At 50.0% G+C, this 13,376-nt stretch overlaps 3 protein-coding genes across 3 annotated transcripts; 1 reads left to right on the forward strand and 2 right to left on the reverse strand.

Moving 5' to 3' along the window:
- Nucleotides 1-1,660: 1,660 nt before the first annotated feature.
- H257_07168 (hypothetical protein) lies at nucleotides 1,661-2,760 on the reverse strand. The gene has a single exon (XM_009832606.1). The coding sequence runs from the start codon at nucleotides 2,656-2,658 to the stop codon at nucleotides 1,732-1,734; it is 927 nt and encodes a 308-aa protein (XP_009830908.1). The 5' UTR covers nucleotides 2,659-2,760; the 3' UTR covers nucleotides 1,661-1,731.
- Nucleotides 2,761-4,694: 1,934 nt separating this feature from the next.
- Nucleotides 4,695-7,564, reverse strand: H257_07169 (hypothetical protein). Its single transcript, XM_009832607.1, has 6 exons — nucleotides 7,334-7,564; nucleotides 6,926-7,274; nucleotides 6,704-6,820; nucleotides 5,658-6,620; nucleotides 5,305-5,529; nucleotides 4,695-5,216 (listed from the first exon to the last, which is right to left on the reverse strand). The coding sequence occupies exons 3-6, from the start codon at nucleotides 6,716-6,718 to the stop codon at nucleotides 4,716-4,718; spliced, it is 1,704 nt and encodes a 567-aa protein (XP_009830909.1). The 5' UTR covers nucleotides 6,719-6,820; nucleotides 6,926-7,274; nucleotides 7,334-7,564; the 3' UTR covers nucleotides 4,695-4,715.
- A 1,399-nt stretch (nucleotides 7,565-8,963) lies between these two features.
- H257_07170 (hypothetical protein) lies at nucleotides 8,964-11,542 on the forward strand. Its single transcript, XM_009832608.1, has 2 exons — nucleotides 8,964-10,707; nucleotides 10,764-11,542. Exons 1-2 carry the CDS (start codon nucleotides 9,076-9,078, stop codon nucleotides 11,394-11,396), a joined length of 2,265 nt encoding a protein of 754 aa, XP_009830910.1. The 5' UTR covers nucleotides 8,964-9,075; the 3' UTR covers nucleotides 11,397-11,542.
- Nucleotides 11,543-13,376: the final 1,834 nt, after the last annotated feature.

Here is a 13,376-nt window from a genome sequence, read left to right on the forward strand (position 1 = left end):
ATCACTGGTCGTCAATGTGTTGTGATCGAATAAAGTCGGACATCTCATCCGACTCAATTCTGATTGGCTTAAATTCGATCTAATTATCGTTTACTTTTTGCTGCATCATTTGGGGTCACAGTCTGTGAATTCCGACTTCATTGTGCTCCTACATCCACAATTTTGAGAAATACTGTAACGCCCAATAAATATGGGTGCCGTAGAATCCATTAAGTAGGGTGTATATGCGGGAATGCCATAAAAACCCGGATTACGTCTACGTTTTCTAGCCAGCCGTGCAAATGTGACCATCTTCATTTGGAACATACGAAGCTGACGTCCAAGTTCAGTGAAACCAGGATGATGGCAAATTGGCCATTATATGCCAAATGCAATGCAGCTATAGCCGTGGCCGAGGTGTAGGGACGACCCAAACCAGTGCCAATCGTGCTGTTATAAACGTTTTGGAGCTCCTGCACCGCGAACTTCCACTCATACAACATATTGCCTTGATTCTTGGTCAAGTCCCGCAACTTGATCTTGTACACCCAGCTAGCAACGACAATACAGTACAGTACCTTAGAGCCTGGTACTACTGGTGATGTGGAGTACTAACCAACCACTACTACCACAGCCACACCCACAGCCACCACACAGCAATCACTACTGTTCATCCTACGCCCACCAGAGCAAGACCAACCACTACTACCACAGCCACACCCACCACTACTACCACAGCCACACCCACCACCACAGCAATCACTACTGCTCGTCCTACGACCACCAGAGCAAGACCAACCACTACTACCACAGCCAGGTGGTGTGGAGCATCCGCCAGAGGGAGGATCCCCCTGACGGATGCTCCACACCTCCAATAGTACCAGGCTCTAAGGTACTGTACTGTACTGTCGTTGCTAGCTGGCGGGTTGCAGGCAAAACTTTATGTTGTTCACCTGCCAAGGTCATTGCACTTTTAACCAATCAATGGATACAGGACATTCGGTCCGACTTTCTTCTGTTAATTTCTCACGTCTGGTTTTGACATCGCTTTTGTACATAATAAATATTACAACGAACAAGAAAGTCGGACAAACGGTCCGACGATCACTTGGTTCCTGTATATCCTGTCCGACTTTTTTCCACTAATGTAAATTTTGCAACTTTCGAAATTCTTTACGTCATCACGAACTGTCTAAATCCATTGTGTTTAGGTGTATGTGACAGATCTTGACGTGCTCTTTCAGATTACGTCCAACACATCGCCTTAAGATAAATACTTGACGAGGAATTCACGAAAGAAAAAAGAAAAAAATCGGCCCATCACTGGTCGATCACGTTAATGTTATTTATTAAATATTTAATAAATATTTTTTAGAAATATTGTATTTTATTTTTTTAGAACTTTTTTTATTAATAACTTTTTAGTTTAAGATTAAAAAATAAAAAAAATGGCGTTTTGAGCTTTTGCAAAATGTTTGCACCTCATGCTTATCGATTTTGCATTGATAAGCAGGACAACATTCCACGGTAACGTTATGAATGAACCCCGCGAAAGCGCCGTAGAAAGTTTGCATGACGATATTGTCGATTTGATACAAATTTGGGGAGAGGGTGCAATCGAATCGCGCCGACCAAACCGAAGAAACCACGCCACAACACAAAATTTCACTCGAAAGCACAATGGTGTACATGTATGTATGTATACATATGAATTAGAGAATCATCCCTTGTCCCCAAATAGCAAGTGCAACACTAGCTATCTTGCGGGGGGTGCCTGCCTACATCGCGTGGTTGCAGCCACGGACACAACCTGTCGTTGGCGTCCAAGTACATGTCGAACAGCTGATAAAACAGCGGTGCCGCCTTTCGTTTGGTGCGCCACTTGTGGCCCACTGGTCGGTCAACTTCCCATGGCTTGCCATAGGTTCCGTTTGGCAGGGCCGAGAAATGATGCGCGTACGTGTGTGCGATACGGTCCGACGCGTTTGCAAACTCAAACACGAGTGACGGACTATTCAGGAGTTCCGAGTTGAGCACGACATAATGCGACGGAAGGAACGTCACAGGGTCCCAAACATCGTTCAATACGTCCATGTCAAAGTAGTCTTGGCGGGTGGACTGGGTCACTGCGTCATAGAGTTGACGGAAGCGGGCGTTAGATGGAGTAAACACCATCAACGTCGAGGCAAAGAATGGCTGGGGAGATATGTAGTACGCCCGTGGGGCCCATAACATGGACGAATCGACGTCGGTACTGGTGGCTTTAGGCTGGTCAAGCGTAGCCTGGTGAGAACGAGGCGGGGGCTCGTGCGGATCATCGTTTACGTCGTTGTTGCGTTTTAGCATAAACAAGTGATCCAAGTTGCGATGGAGCCACATGTCTGCGTCCAAGTACACGACCTTGTCGTACCCGCGCTCCTCGAAGATGCGAAGCTTGGTGAGGGACTCCCACCACACGCTGGAACGGCCTTGAAGGGAACTCGATGTCCAAGGCTCCACTGGCACCTGGACAGCGTTTGCAGCGTCAAGCGCAGCCGACCACTCGCTCGTGGGATGGCTGTCCAACTTGACAGATGCCAATATGACGATGGCAATGGACGGCGGCGTTCCCAGCCGGCGGATGTTGTGTGCCATGATCACCGCATTGCACATGGAGATCTTGGTGGTGGCGTACAGCATGTATGCGAATCGAGTGCCGGTCGGATTTGCCTTGACCCACGCATGAGCGGCCGTCGTGGAGGCGAGGTCCGCAGAGCGGGGCAGCCCAATGTATGAGATGAAGAGAGCGCTGGACAAAGCCAACGTAATGACTCCAAAAAGCACAACCTGCAGGGTTAAGCGTGCGCAGGAAGTACGTTTCGGTTCGAGCGAGGTGTGCATCTGGACTTTCATGGGTCGTCAGATTCCAATTTACAGTTATAAGCGACATCGATTCACTATCAGCCCATCACCCACTTTGAAATTTGTGTAGAAATACCTCTTGAAATGAGTTCACTGTCAAGACAGATGATATTGGGACAAACGGGATAAACTTCATCCACTTACATTATTGCATCCAAGCCATCCAACTGCATCCAGATGCAATTATACATGTGGGACATCAGGGTCGAGTGCGTTCTCGGGGGGGTTCAAACAACGGCTAAGGTACATTTAAGGTATGACCATCACATTCGGGAGCATCGGGGTTACGTGGGTTACCAGTTTTTTTTTGTTTGGCTCGCACTCGTCTCTATGACTTTTGGATGCACTTTGGATGCAGCGTGGGAAGTACCTTGGTACACTTATTTGGGATTCTCAAAAAAACAATTGTTCTCTTGTGGTTCTACTACAGTATCGGCCCTCGCGGAGGAATGTCTTAAAAATGATAATCCAAACTCAATTAATCTTGATCCCATGTGTTTTATATAAATCAATTACTACGCTGTAACCAATTGGCTCTATAAGTACATAACCTGTTGAGATTGCATATGTACCTGATATAATACTATACCCTAACCTTCAAAAAAGATATGCTAGGATCAATACTAAGATCAAGTTTAAAATATGTTCCATAAATTGTCGCCTACGTTTAAGGTGTTCCTGCTTAGAAAATGGGCCATTAGGACATGATAGGTACTGTGAAAATAGATGTTTCAGTGCATGCTGGAAAGACCGTGTTTCCTGTTGAATTATTAATATCAGTTTTCAGAAGTCGAATTTCGGGTCAAAACAACAGTGGAACTGTTTTAATGAGGGAATTATTCCATGACGAATGATCAAGCCTCCAGTTAGTGGCCAATTATATTCCAAGTACACCCATGTGTTCTTGGATGGGCGTTCATGACTGGTCAGTCATCCGGATACAAATATATGACCGAGTCATTTTTCAGCGATCGATTATGGGATTGATCCCTCGATTATCTCGTGTACGGTTAATGATTTATCAGTCGTTGCATCGGACAGACAGTGAGTATATTTACTGTTAGTTCAAGTAAAATGACGTATCGACGAAAGAGGTATTTCTACACAAATTTCATTGGCTGAACCCATGTCTCTTAAATTGGAACTCTACGTTACTCCGAGGTGCACGGAGGTACAGTAGTATGTCTTAAAACAAATGATAATCTAAACTCAATTACCGGTAATCAATTAACCATTTGATTAGCTAATACTAAATTCAAGCAATTCCATTGGCCAATTTGAGGCGAGGGCCGATACTAGAACCACATGTTGTGGAACCTTCACTCAACGCTTCAGCCCTTGTTATCCGGATTCCCCAGGAGGGACGGATAAATCCTTGCGGAAATAATCCGGGGAAGCCGAGGATCGAACCCACGACCTTTGAGTTAACTGTAAGCTTAAGAAACCGATGCTCTACTACTGAGCTATTTTTCCTCCCCGTCAAATGGTTAATTGAGTTTGGATTATCATTATTAAGACATTCCTCCGCGAGGGCCTAGCTAATCAAATGGCTACCAGTTTCAGAATTGAAATCCCGGCCGTGGGCGACGAGAAAACTACATTCCACGAACGAGGTTACTTTCAAGTGCACCACAAATTGGCCATCTACGTTACTGTACCGGTATATCAAGTGTTCATTTCAAAAGGACTTTTTCTTTCTCTTAGGGACAGACTCGTCCGTGTCCACGGGGGGGGGTCAGGGTTGTGTTGTGAACTCAAGGGCGAATGAATAATCTCGATATCTCAATGGGTGGCTACTGCATTCAGTTCGCGGAAGTAGAACACATCGGTGTGGTTTATCGGTTACTCCATGCTACAGTATTTGTTCGGCGCTGGTACTGGCCCCGAAGTTCCACGACCAATTCCTCGTATGGCGTGTCGTAGCACGCCTGGCGCTGTGTGGCATCCATCCCCCAATAATCGACCGCTGCCCCGTTGGACATCGGTCGCTCCGGGGCAGCAAACACGTGCATATGCACATGCAGAGTGTTTAAGTCGACCAAGGATGCGTGCAGTTTTACTTGGAAGCACATGGACTTTGAAGGCCCAAGGAATGCATGGCCTTCGTCGGGGGCAGCCACTCCGTGGAGCGGCCAGCTAAACAGCGATATTGCCATCGACGGGCCTTCCCGACCGTCGCCGCGATGGTATGCTCCAATGTAATCGCCAGCAAGGAGATGGGACACAACGCCCATGGTGGTTTCTCCGTTGGGGAACACCCTTACGACTCGATGCGTTTGGTCCAAGATGAATTCCGACGACGGCACTTGGTCGTCCGACAACATGGCCTCCTGGATCTACAGTACCGCAACACGCTCCGGATATGAGTATGTACGCGGGTGTAGTTGTAGTAGTAGTAGTAGTGACCATCAAAAAATGACCTACAGTGACACTGCAGGAGGACGTGGAAGCCTCCGTCGTGAGATGGAACCCCATCAAGCCCATAGTAGTGGCGCGGAGGACGGTCAGCATGGACGGACAGAGCCAGGACGGCGGCGGTGGCATTTCGTGCGTACTTGGGACAATGCGGTCAAAGCCCCACGTCCCGTCCAGTAACGCCGACGACGCGCGGGGTCGGACGACCTCCATCAATGATGGCACCTCCATCGCCTTGCATTCACACACATGGAGTTATCACATACAGTATGCAACCAACCATCCATTACACCATGTAGACACCCAAACACGAATTTATAGTAAGTTCTTACGACATACAGTATATATTTATGCGTACGTACCATGTACATTTCACGCATTTGGGCGACAAACCATTCAAACGCTCGAGGCGACGACATGTGGCGACGGACTTGGGTCAAACACGAAGACATGGCGGCAGCGACAGCAACAGGCGATGTCGTTGAGAGGGGAACCTCGTCGCAGATCTCGACAATGACATGACCGAGGCTAAATAACGTCATGCCTAGCGGGGCGACGACGGTGTCCAAGGCCGCGTATATGCGGTGCACAAGCTCGCGGTACGTGTGCTCGAGGTCAGCTTTGTGGAGAAGCGACGTTGCGTGGAGGCGCAAGTAGGCTCTTGCTTGGGGGAGTTGATGGACGCAGGCGTGGGCCACGACAGCGTTGACGGCAGCTAGGATGTGGTCGTAGTGTCGGGGGATGACCGTGGTGGTTGGGGGGTGGTTAAGGAGCCACCAGTGCATGGCCTGGAAAGGACTTGCCGCGTTGGGTGGAAGGTTCCAGAGCCTTTCCAGTGGGGGGATTTGTGCAGGGAGAAGCGGAAATGACGACACAAAGTAGTACACGGTGGCCAAAGCTGTCTCCATGTCTCGGTCGCCCACTTGTACAAGGGGGATGACGCCGGCGTCCATAGCACTAAGATCCTCCCTCTCCACGGATCCGAGGCGATGAGCGTCGTACTGGTGATGATGTGGCAGCACGGGTGGTGGTGGAGCCCACTCGAGGCGGTTGGTGGACGGGGGGGTGAGCAGCGGCGAAGATGGAGGGTTGTGGGGGGGGATGCGGTATATGCCTTCGCATTGACATTGGCCAATGTCTTCGGGGCTTTGGCGCTGGCAGGTTTTGCATGCACGTCGATATGACATGACAACAAATGGAGGAGATGAGGCTGTGGAGAGAACTCTCAAGAGGGGGGTGGGAAGGGGGGGGTCATGGCCGGGGGGATTGGTGTAGTGCGCTGTTCGGGTGGTCGTCGGTGCAACGATTCGTTCAAACACGTACGCCTACAACAAGGGCATCGACAAGAAAGCTGCTTCAGAATAATCCGTGGCCTCGGGACTGGTTCATCTATATGATATATATATACCCGAAGGGTGTGCATAGCTTGCCGTTGTTGCCTTGCTGACCCTCCAATCCACCGGTAATGCCACCCCAATGTCGACTGGGCCTTGGGACTGAATTCGCTCACTCGGGAACATGTGTTCTGTGCACATGAACATGAAAACTGGTGTCCAATCTGAAACACTGGACTCGGCCGACATAGATAGGGCTTTGGTAGAGTATTTTTTTGGCGAGAAGAACAACGTACTTCATCCAACACGTCGTAGTGACTGGCAATCCATTCGCCCACACAATGCGTTTGCCGCCGAAGGTTGGCCAGCACCGCGTCTTCTCGAATCACATCGCCCACTTGCAACGCATTGTCGTACGTTGCCTCGAAGCGGAGGTACGTGATCGAGTGCTCTGCCCTGTCACCGGTCACTCTTGTCACCACAGACGAGCCACACACGCTGCTGAACACGTGCGCGGGGCAGCAATGCGGAAAACACCTAAGTACATCGTGGAACCATATATATAGGACAAAGGGTCAGTTTGCATGGTTTGAGAGATGTAGTTTTCTATACCGAAGGACCTTGGTGCCGCCGGCGCGATGGGTCCTGCATCACATCATGGGATCGTCACACCATCAACATACCATAATCGCGAGGGGGGTTACCGTAGGTATTTGGGCTCAAAGATGGACTGGCACCGACAGTACTTGGAAAACTCGACCGATGATGGCTTGCTTGTGGTGGCGTCGCCGTGAAGGGCATGCATATCGCCCTACCCAACGTAGCGAAATGGGGAAGGTCTCAACAGGCTGGAGTTGCATGCGGCCAGGGTATTTCCAAGCGTGGTACAAGTACATGGTTAGGTGCCGTCCCACTGCATGTGAGGGCTGTTCGCTCGCGCAATGGAGCAATACCATTGGTAGATATACTTGCCAATCAACGCGTTGACCATTGGCCCCTTCCTGCAAGGTTGATGCTGGAGATGATTACTGTGCTGGTCGACATGTGGTACCCTTGTGTCCACGAGAGTGCGAACGATGGGGCTTCTTTTGGACGCAGTTTCTACTCGCCAGAAATGAAATCTCACCCTGTCGTGCTGGTAGTGTTGGGTAGTGGGGTGCATACCAGTACTGTACAGTAAATAGCATGGTTGGTCCCTGTCCAAATGAAATGGGGGGTGAGGGGGTGACATTCCTTGATCAGCGAGCCGAGTGCCCGCAGACCATCCGCCTTCTCTACTTCCAACACATGTGTAATCCATGGACTGCGACGATGATTGGTCACGGGTGATGTCCACGGCTGGTCACAACGGCGCAAATCCAAGGCGGTCACGACGACAACCGGAATCATGCCATGTGATCATATCAATCAAAATCATCCAGCAAACAACACACGGGGCTTCACGTTGCAAAGCGGAGACAACTCAAAGGTTGATCCTCATCCACTTGTTTGTCTATGTGGGGTTCAAGGCGCAACGACGGTTATGTACCAAAATGCCCCAATGTGGTCGATATAGAGGACGAGACATCTGTCCTGTGGACACTGGATTACAGGCCAAGGCGCTTCGTCCCCCCCTGTCATTGTCTGATCGGGTTGTCCAGCGGTTTAGTGCCGTTTTCGCCGGTACAGTGAAACACATGGATAAAACCTTGCCGAAGATTCACGAACTTTAGTACGTACGGTACTGTAACCAGTAAATTGACCATTTTGTAGCGTAATGGTGCCAAGAGTGATCCAACGACCAAAACACCAACCTCACGTACAGTAAAGTGGTCAGTCATTCAATGTGTGTCCACGCTGACTCAGAGCATAGCAACACTTCCAACATCTGCATACGGGGTAACTCATCGCGACAGAGACCAAGCCGTTCCACCCGCAATGAAGGTCGGCTTTATATAGAGGACGACATCCATGAGTGGCGGCTATTCATGACGACTTGATTTCTTGTGTCATAGTAGGATGATACGCCCCCGCGTACAGAAATACACCCCCTTATTACCCCGGAATGATGATGTGATTTGCGCCGATGTGGTGGGCACTACTGTAGTACACAAGAAACAACCCCCCCCAGCAGGTCTCACGACGCTATCACAAGCTAACCGTAGCCAGCCCCCCATACACTGACTTGAACGGCGCATTGCCACGTCACACTGTCCTTGCACATCATCCATAGGCGGAGGTTGATTTTATATCTCCACCCCCTCATCTCTCATTGTATTTTGGGAGCAACACACTGTCATGGGCCAACAACAGTGCCATGTTGTTTCCCGTCATACAAGATCCGGAAAAACACATGAGAATCCGGATAATATAATGCGTATGGCTTCACATGCACAGTATCCGGAAAAGATTACAGCTCACAACCGGTTTTCCACGTCACTTTTCTTGTCCTCTCAAGTCATAAATCATGACAACCACTTCCGCTGACTTTGCGGCGTCCCTACTGCAGTCCATTGAAGCGAGCCAGCGGACATTTGCCGGTGGTCACCTCGTGCCTTCGTTGGACAAGGAGAACAAGACTGTTCTCCATGCCACTCTTGTGTGGAAAGATCGCGACCTCGTGAACAGCACCACCCTCGTGTCGTCGACGCAGCACGTTCTTGCCAACAACACAGTCGTGTCAGGGCTGCCCACGAGCATCCCGTCGCAGTACGTGAGTTACTCCCCGTCGAACAAGCGGTCCGTGGTCATCACCGACGTTGTCGACGACAAAACCACCCTTGCTCAATTCGCATTCTACTCTCACCACCGCCTCGTCCACGTCCACCGCACACCCAAGGAGCTTCATGGTGCGCTGTACTTGGGCGTGTCAGAAGGCGGGGTATGCTGGTCGGAAGACGAATCGGTCGTGTTTTACCTGGCCGAGCAAAAGGAGGCGGACGCCAAGTCTTTCTGGAGCTCTGCGAATGCCGCCGCCGATCCGTCCAAAGACGCGTCGTCGTCGATCGGACATCAATACGACCACAAGGAGGACTGGGGCGAGCAATACGTGGGTAAGCGCACGTCGCGCATCTTCACTATGGACATCCGCAGCGGCAAGTGCGCCGAAGTGGCGGGCATTCCATCGTCGCTCGCGTGCAGCGAAGTGGCCGTGGTGCCTCGAGCCAACACGATTGTGTTTACTGCTATCGACACACAGGCAGGTCGTCGACTCGGGCTCATCTACTGCTTCAACCGACCAAAGGCGCTGTATTCGCTCGAGTTAACACCATCCAGCACGGCGACGAGGTTGCCACTCCACGTAGCCGCCAACACCCGGTCCGCCCGTGTGTCCCCTGATGGCACCAAGGTGGCGTTCCTTGGCACGGCGGACGTGGTGACCCACAACACATGCAACATGCTGTGCATCTTGGACTGGACCACCAAGGAAGAGCGGGTGGTCGTGCCCATCGTGGACACGCCCTCCGACAGCGCGTTCCGCGGCCTGTACATGCTAGCGCTCTTCCGTCGCTGTTGGTCCCATGACTCCAAGTTCATATACGTCAACACGGAAGTCGGCACTCGAGTGGTGTGGAAAGCCATTCAAGTGGACACGGGAGCTGTCCATACCCCGGTGTACGCGTTGGGGGAAGAAAACACCGGGTCAGAAACGTTAGTGGACGTGTTTGAAACGCATGCGCTCGTGGCGGTGAGCACGCCGCAGACGCCAGTGGGGATTCAATGGGTGCAGCTCCAACGCGGGGTGCAAGTCGTATCGCGCACCCCCGTCGACATCCAAGACGCGTCTCCACACGTTGACGCTTGGAGCATCGAATCCATTGCGCCGGTTGCTGCCACGTCAAGCCGCAGCTTGTCGCCGTTAGCGCAGTCTGCGACCCCACTCTTGCCGACCGTGTCCAGTGACGCACCTTACGACGCGCTGGTGCTGTGGCCATCCACCGCCACATCAGTTGTAGGTTTTGGGACAACGACGTCTACTTCTTCCACCAACGGCTTTCCCGTCGTGCTGGACCTCCATGGCGGCCCGCACAGTCACTCACCCGCGACGTTCCGCGCCTCGTACGCGTACCTGTGCGCGTTGGGGTTTGCAGTTGTAACGGTAAGAGACGTTTTATATGCCATATCCGGATGAGTTTCTGGACTATCCGGTTGTAGGTGAATTACCGGGGAAGTATCGGCTACGGCCGACACGCGTTGGAGTCGTTGGTGGGCCGAGTGGGGTCCCAGGACGTGACCGACTGCCACCACGCAGTGTCGCACGTGTTGGCCAAGTACGCCGGACGACTGGATGCTTCCCGAGTGCATGTGTCTGGAGGCAGTCATGGAGGCTTCCTTGGCGCGCACTTGATCGGGCAGTTCCCGTGGTTCTACAAGTCGGCGGTGCTGCGCAACCCCGTGACCAACATTGCGAGCCTGTTCTTCACGAGTGACATCCCTGACTGGGGGTGTGCCGTCACGGGCGTCGCGGCGTTCGAGTCCATCGCGACCAACAGCGCCGTCGTGACTTCCTCGACGGATCGCACGGCGACCGTGGCGCGGTTCTGGGAACTCAGTCCCATGGCCAACGACCTGGCGGCGATCCAAGCGCCGGTGCTTCTCGGCCTCGGCGCCAAGGACCGCCGCGTCCCACCCACCCAAGGCCTCCAGTTCTTCCACAGCCTCCAGCATCATGGCCGTACTGTCCGTGTGCAGTGGTATCCGGACGATTGCCATCCCCTCGACTCGGTCAAAGCGTACGCCGACTTTGCCGTACAATGGGGGCTGTGGCTGCTTCAACACAACAAGTGATTAGTTGGTGTTTGCATGAAATACTAACGTTGGTACTAGTATTAATACTTACTACGAAGTACCACTATGTAGTATTAAAGTAGTAGTAGCTTTTTTTTAAACTACTACCGGTACTCTAACGAGAAACTGTTTCTCGTTATATCCAATACTAGTACTTCGAAGTATTAACAGAAAGGCCATGGGAACTATAATCACTTTTCACGGTAGGAAAATGGAGGTATCGAAATCGAACTATTCTCACCGTCTAGCAGATGCCACCGCCTTCTCGGGATTCACAGAATACACCTTCATGAACACGCGTAAATACTTTCAAGTAGAAGTACGAAGATCTGTGCGAGTTGGAGATTCTTCCGTGTGAGCCAATGCTTCGCCATCATGCGATTGTACTAACGTTAGAACGTTTGTTGGACAAATAAAAAAAACTACTTTTGTTTCATCCAATTACATGAGGGCAGCCACATCAGCGACTCTACCACTGTAACATTTGTTGTACGTTCTTTAGAATGTCCCAAACCACTGGGAAGTACCACATGTGTTGACGAGCATCGTAGATTGACCTTTGGGTTGACGCGAATGAACTGAAAGGCATTCAGATTAAGACACGTAGAAATACCTCCAAAACGTGTGGTTTGCTTTGGTTGTTGACGAAGCTCTCTGTGAATGTCCAAGACCAAATGATTTAAAGCGCATTTGCATGCGTCCTCGCAGTCAACAACGGGACAATGGCGGCAAGTGAAGCATCGCCCTATCTTGTGGGAGCATATCATTCAACTTGGTTGAAGCTGCTTCTCAATGATTTAACCTCGTTGTTCTATCCCAACGAGCTTGGGACAATGGGGATTTACTTCCTGGATTGGAGAGTAATCGGAACAAAGTGCAGATGTGATGTCCGAGTACAGTAGTTTTATCAATACGAAAGTACGCATTTTAATGCGTACTCTGATGAAAATCAGATTTGAGCTACTATGGGAACAGCCTTTCGACCGGAAAAGGCCAAAGTGGTTATTAACAATATATATGATAATTGATTATTTAAGAATATCTGACTAATCCATTTTGAGTTCTACAAGTATGCAAAAACGTTACTGACATTTTTACTGGCGTTCCATTGGAAGAAAGAACCAAAATGTGTCCAATGACACGCGCAGGGAAGGCCGTTGAATCCATCGAGGGCCCATGCGCCATGCAAGTTTTCGCGGTTGTTCCGGCCTCCGAAAGCGTGCAAATGGCACGTGAAGATGGCTGAATAGGCAAGGACACATTCCGAAATCTCTGTGGCTTACTGAGCTCTGTGGACGAAGTTTGAAAATCATAGTATGACCAAAATATGTACATCCTCCCCCTGCCTGTTAATAGTTTATTGTATACTACTTCAGGTTCGTAGTAAGAAATACTAGAATACTACTTCGAAGTAGTACTGTAGTAGAACTACGTATATTAATAATAATATTAATAGTACTATTATTGTGCTTTTCACCTTTTTCGGCTAATCCAGGTCTAAAACCATGCTTTAATAAAAATTCATCCTAAAATTTCGGCACTCGCCGTGATTTTACGGATGCATGATGAAGTATTTTTACGGTTCGCGTTGAATTATAATAATACTATACGTATGGGCACAGTTTCGTGCCAACACAGTTCCGTGCCACGGCTTTGATAGGTCAATTAGTTCGATATTTGATCTATTATAGCCAATAGAACGCGTCTTTGGAATTCTGATACTCGAGGCTGCATTTTTGCATCCGGATAAAATGGCACGGATTTGTTTTCAGCCTATCGAGATTTTGAATACTTCGAAGTATTCAAGGCCATTTTACTTCCAAACTAATGCGAAATTCAATACAATTTCAAGTCACACAATCTGCATTTTTCCTCGTGATTAAAAAACACTATTACAATAGCAAATTGGACGTCAGGAAGATCTCCAACTGAGGGCCTCTAAGGGCGTGTTCGGAGCGACTTTTGTGTCAGCGGTTTTTG

This window comes from Aphanomyces astaci (genome assembly GCF_000520075.1).
Source record: "Aphanomyces astaci strain APO3 unplaced genomic scaffold supercont1.14, whole genome shotgun sequence".
In the NCBI taxonomy this organism is placed as follows: domain Eukaryota; phylum Oomycota; class Saprolegniomycetes; order Saprolegniales; family Verrucalvaceae; genus Aphanomyces; species Aphanomyces astaci.

Excerpts from the sequence above, each read along its gene's own strand:
- H257_07168 (XM_009832606.1), bottom strand. The coding sequence starts at position 2,658 with ATGCTGTACGCCACCACCAAGATCTCCATGTGCAATGCGGTGATCATG.
- H257_07169 (XM_009832607.1), bottom strand. Across the intron at positions 5,530-5,657 it reads AAATGCGTGAAATGTACATG|GCGATGGAGGTGCCATCATT; the intron begins GTACGTACGCAT and ends TGTGAATGCAAG. Across the intron at positions 5,217-5,304 it reads CGTCCTCCTGCAGTGTCACT|ATCCAGGAGGCCATGTTGTC; the intron begins GTAGGTCATTTT and ends GCGGTACTGTAG.
- H257_07170 (XM_009832608.1), top strand. The coding sequence starts at position 9,076 with ATGACAACCACTTCCGCTGACTTTGCGGCGTCCCTACTGCAGTCCATT. Across the intron at positions 10,708-10,763 it reads TGGGGTTTGCAGTTGTAACG|GTGAATTACCGGGGAAGTAT; the intron begins GTAAGAGACGTT and ends ATCCGGTTGTAG.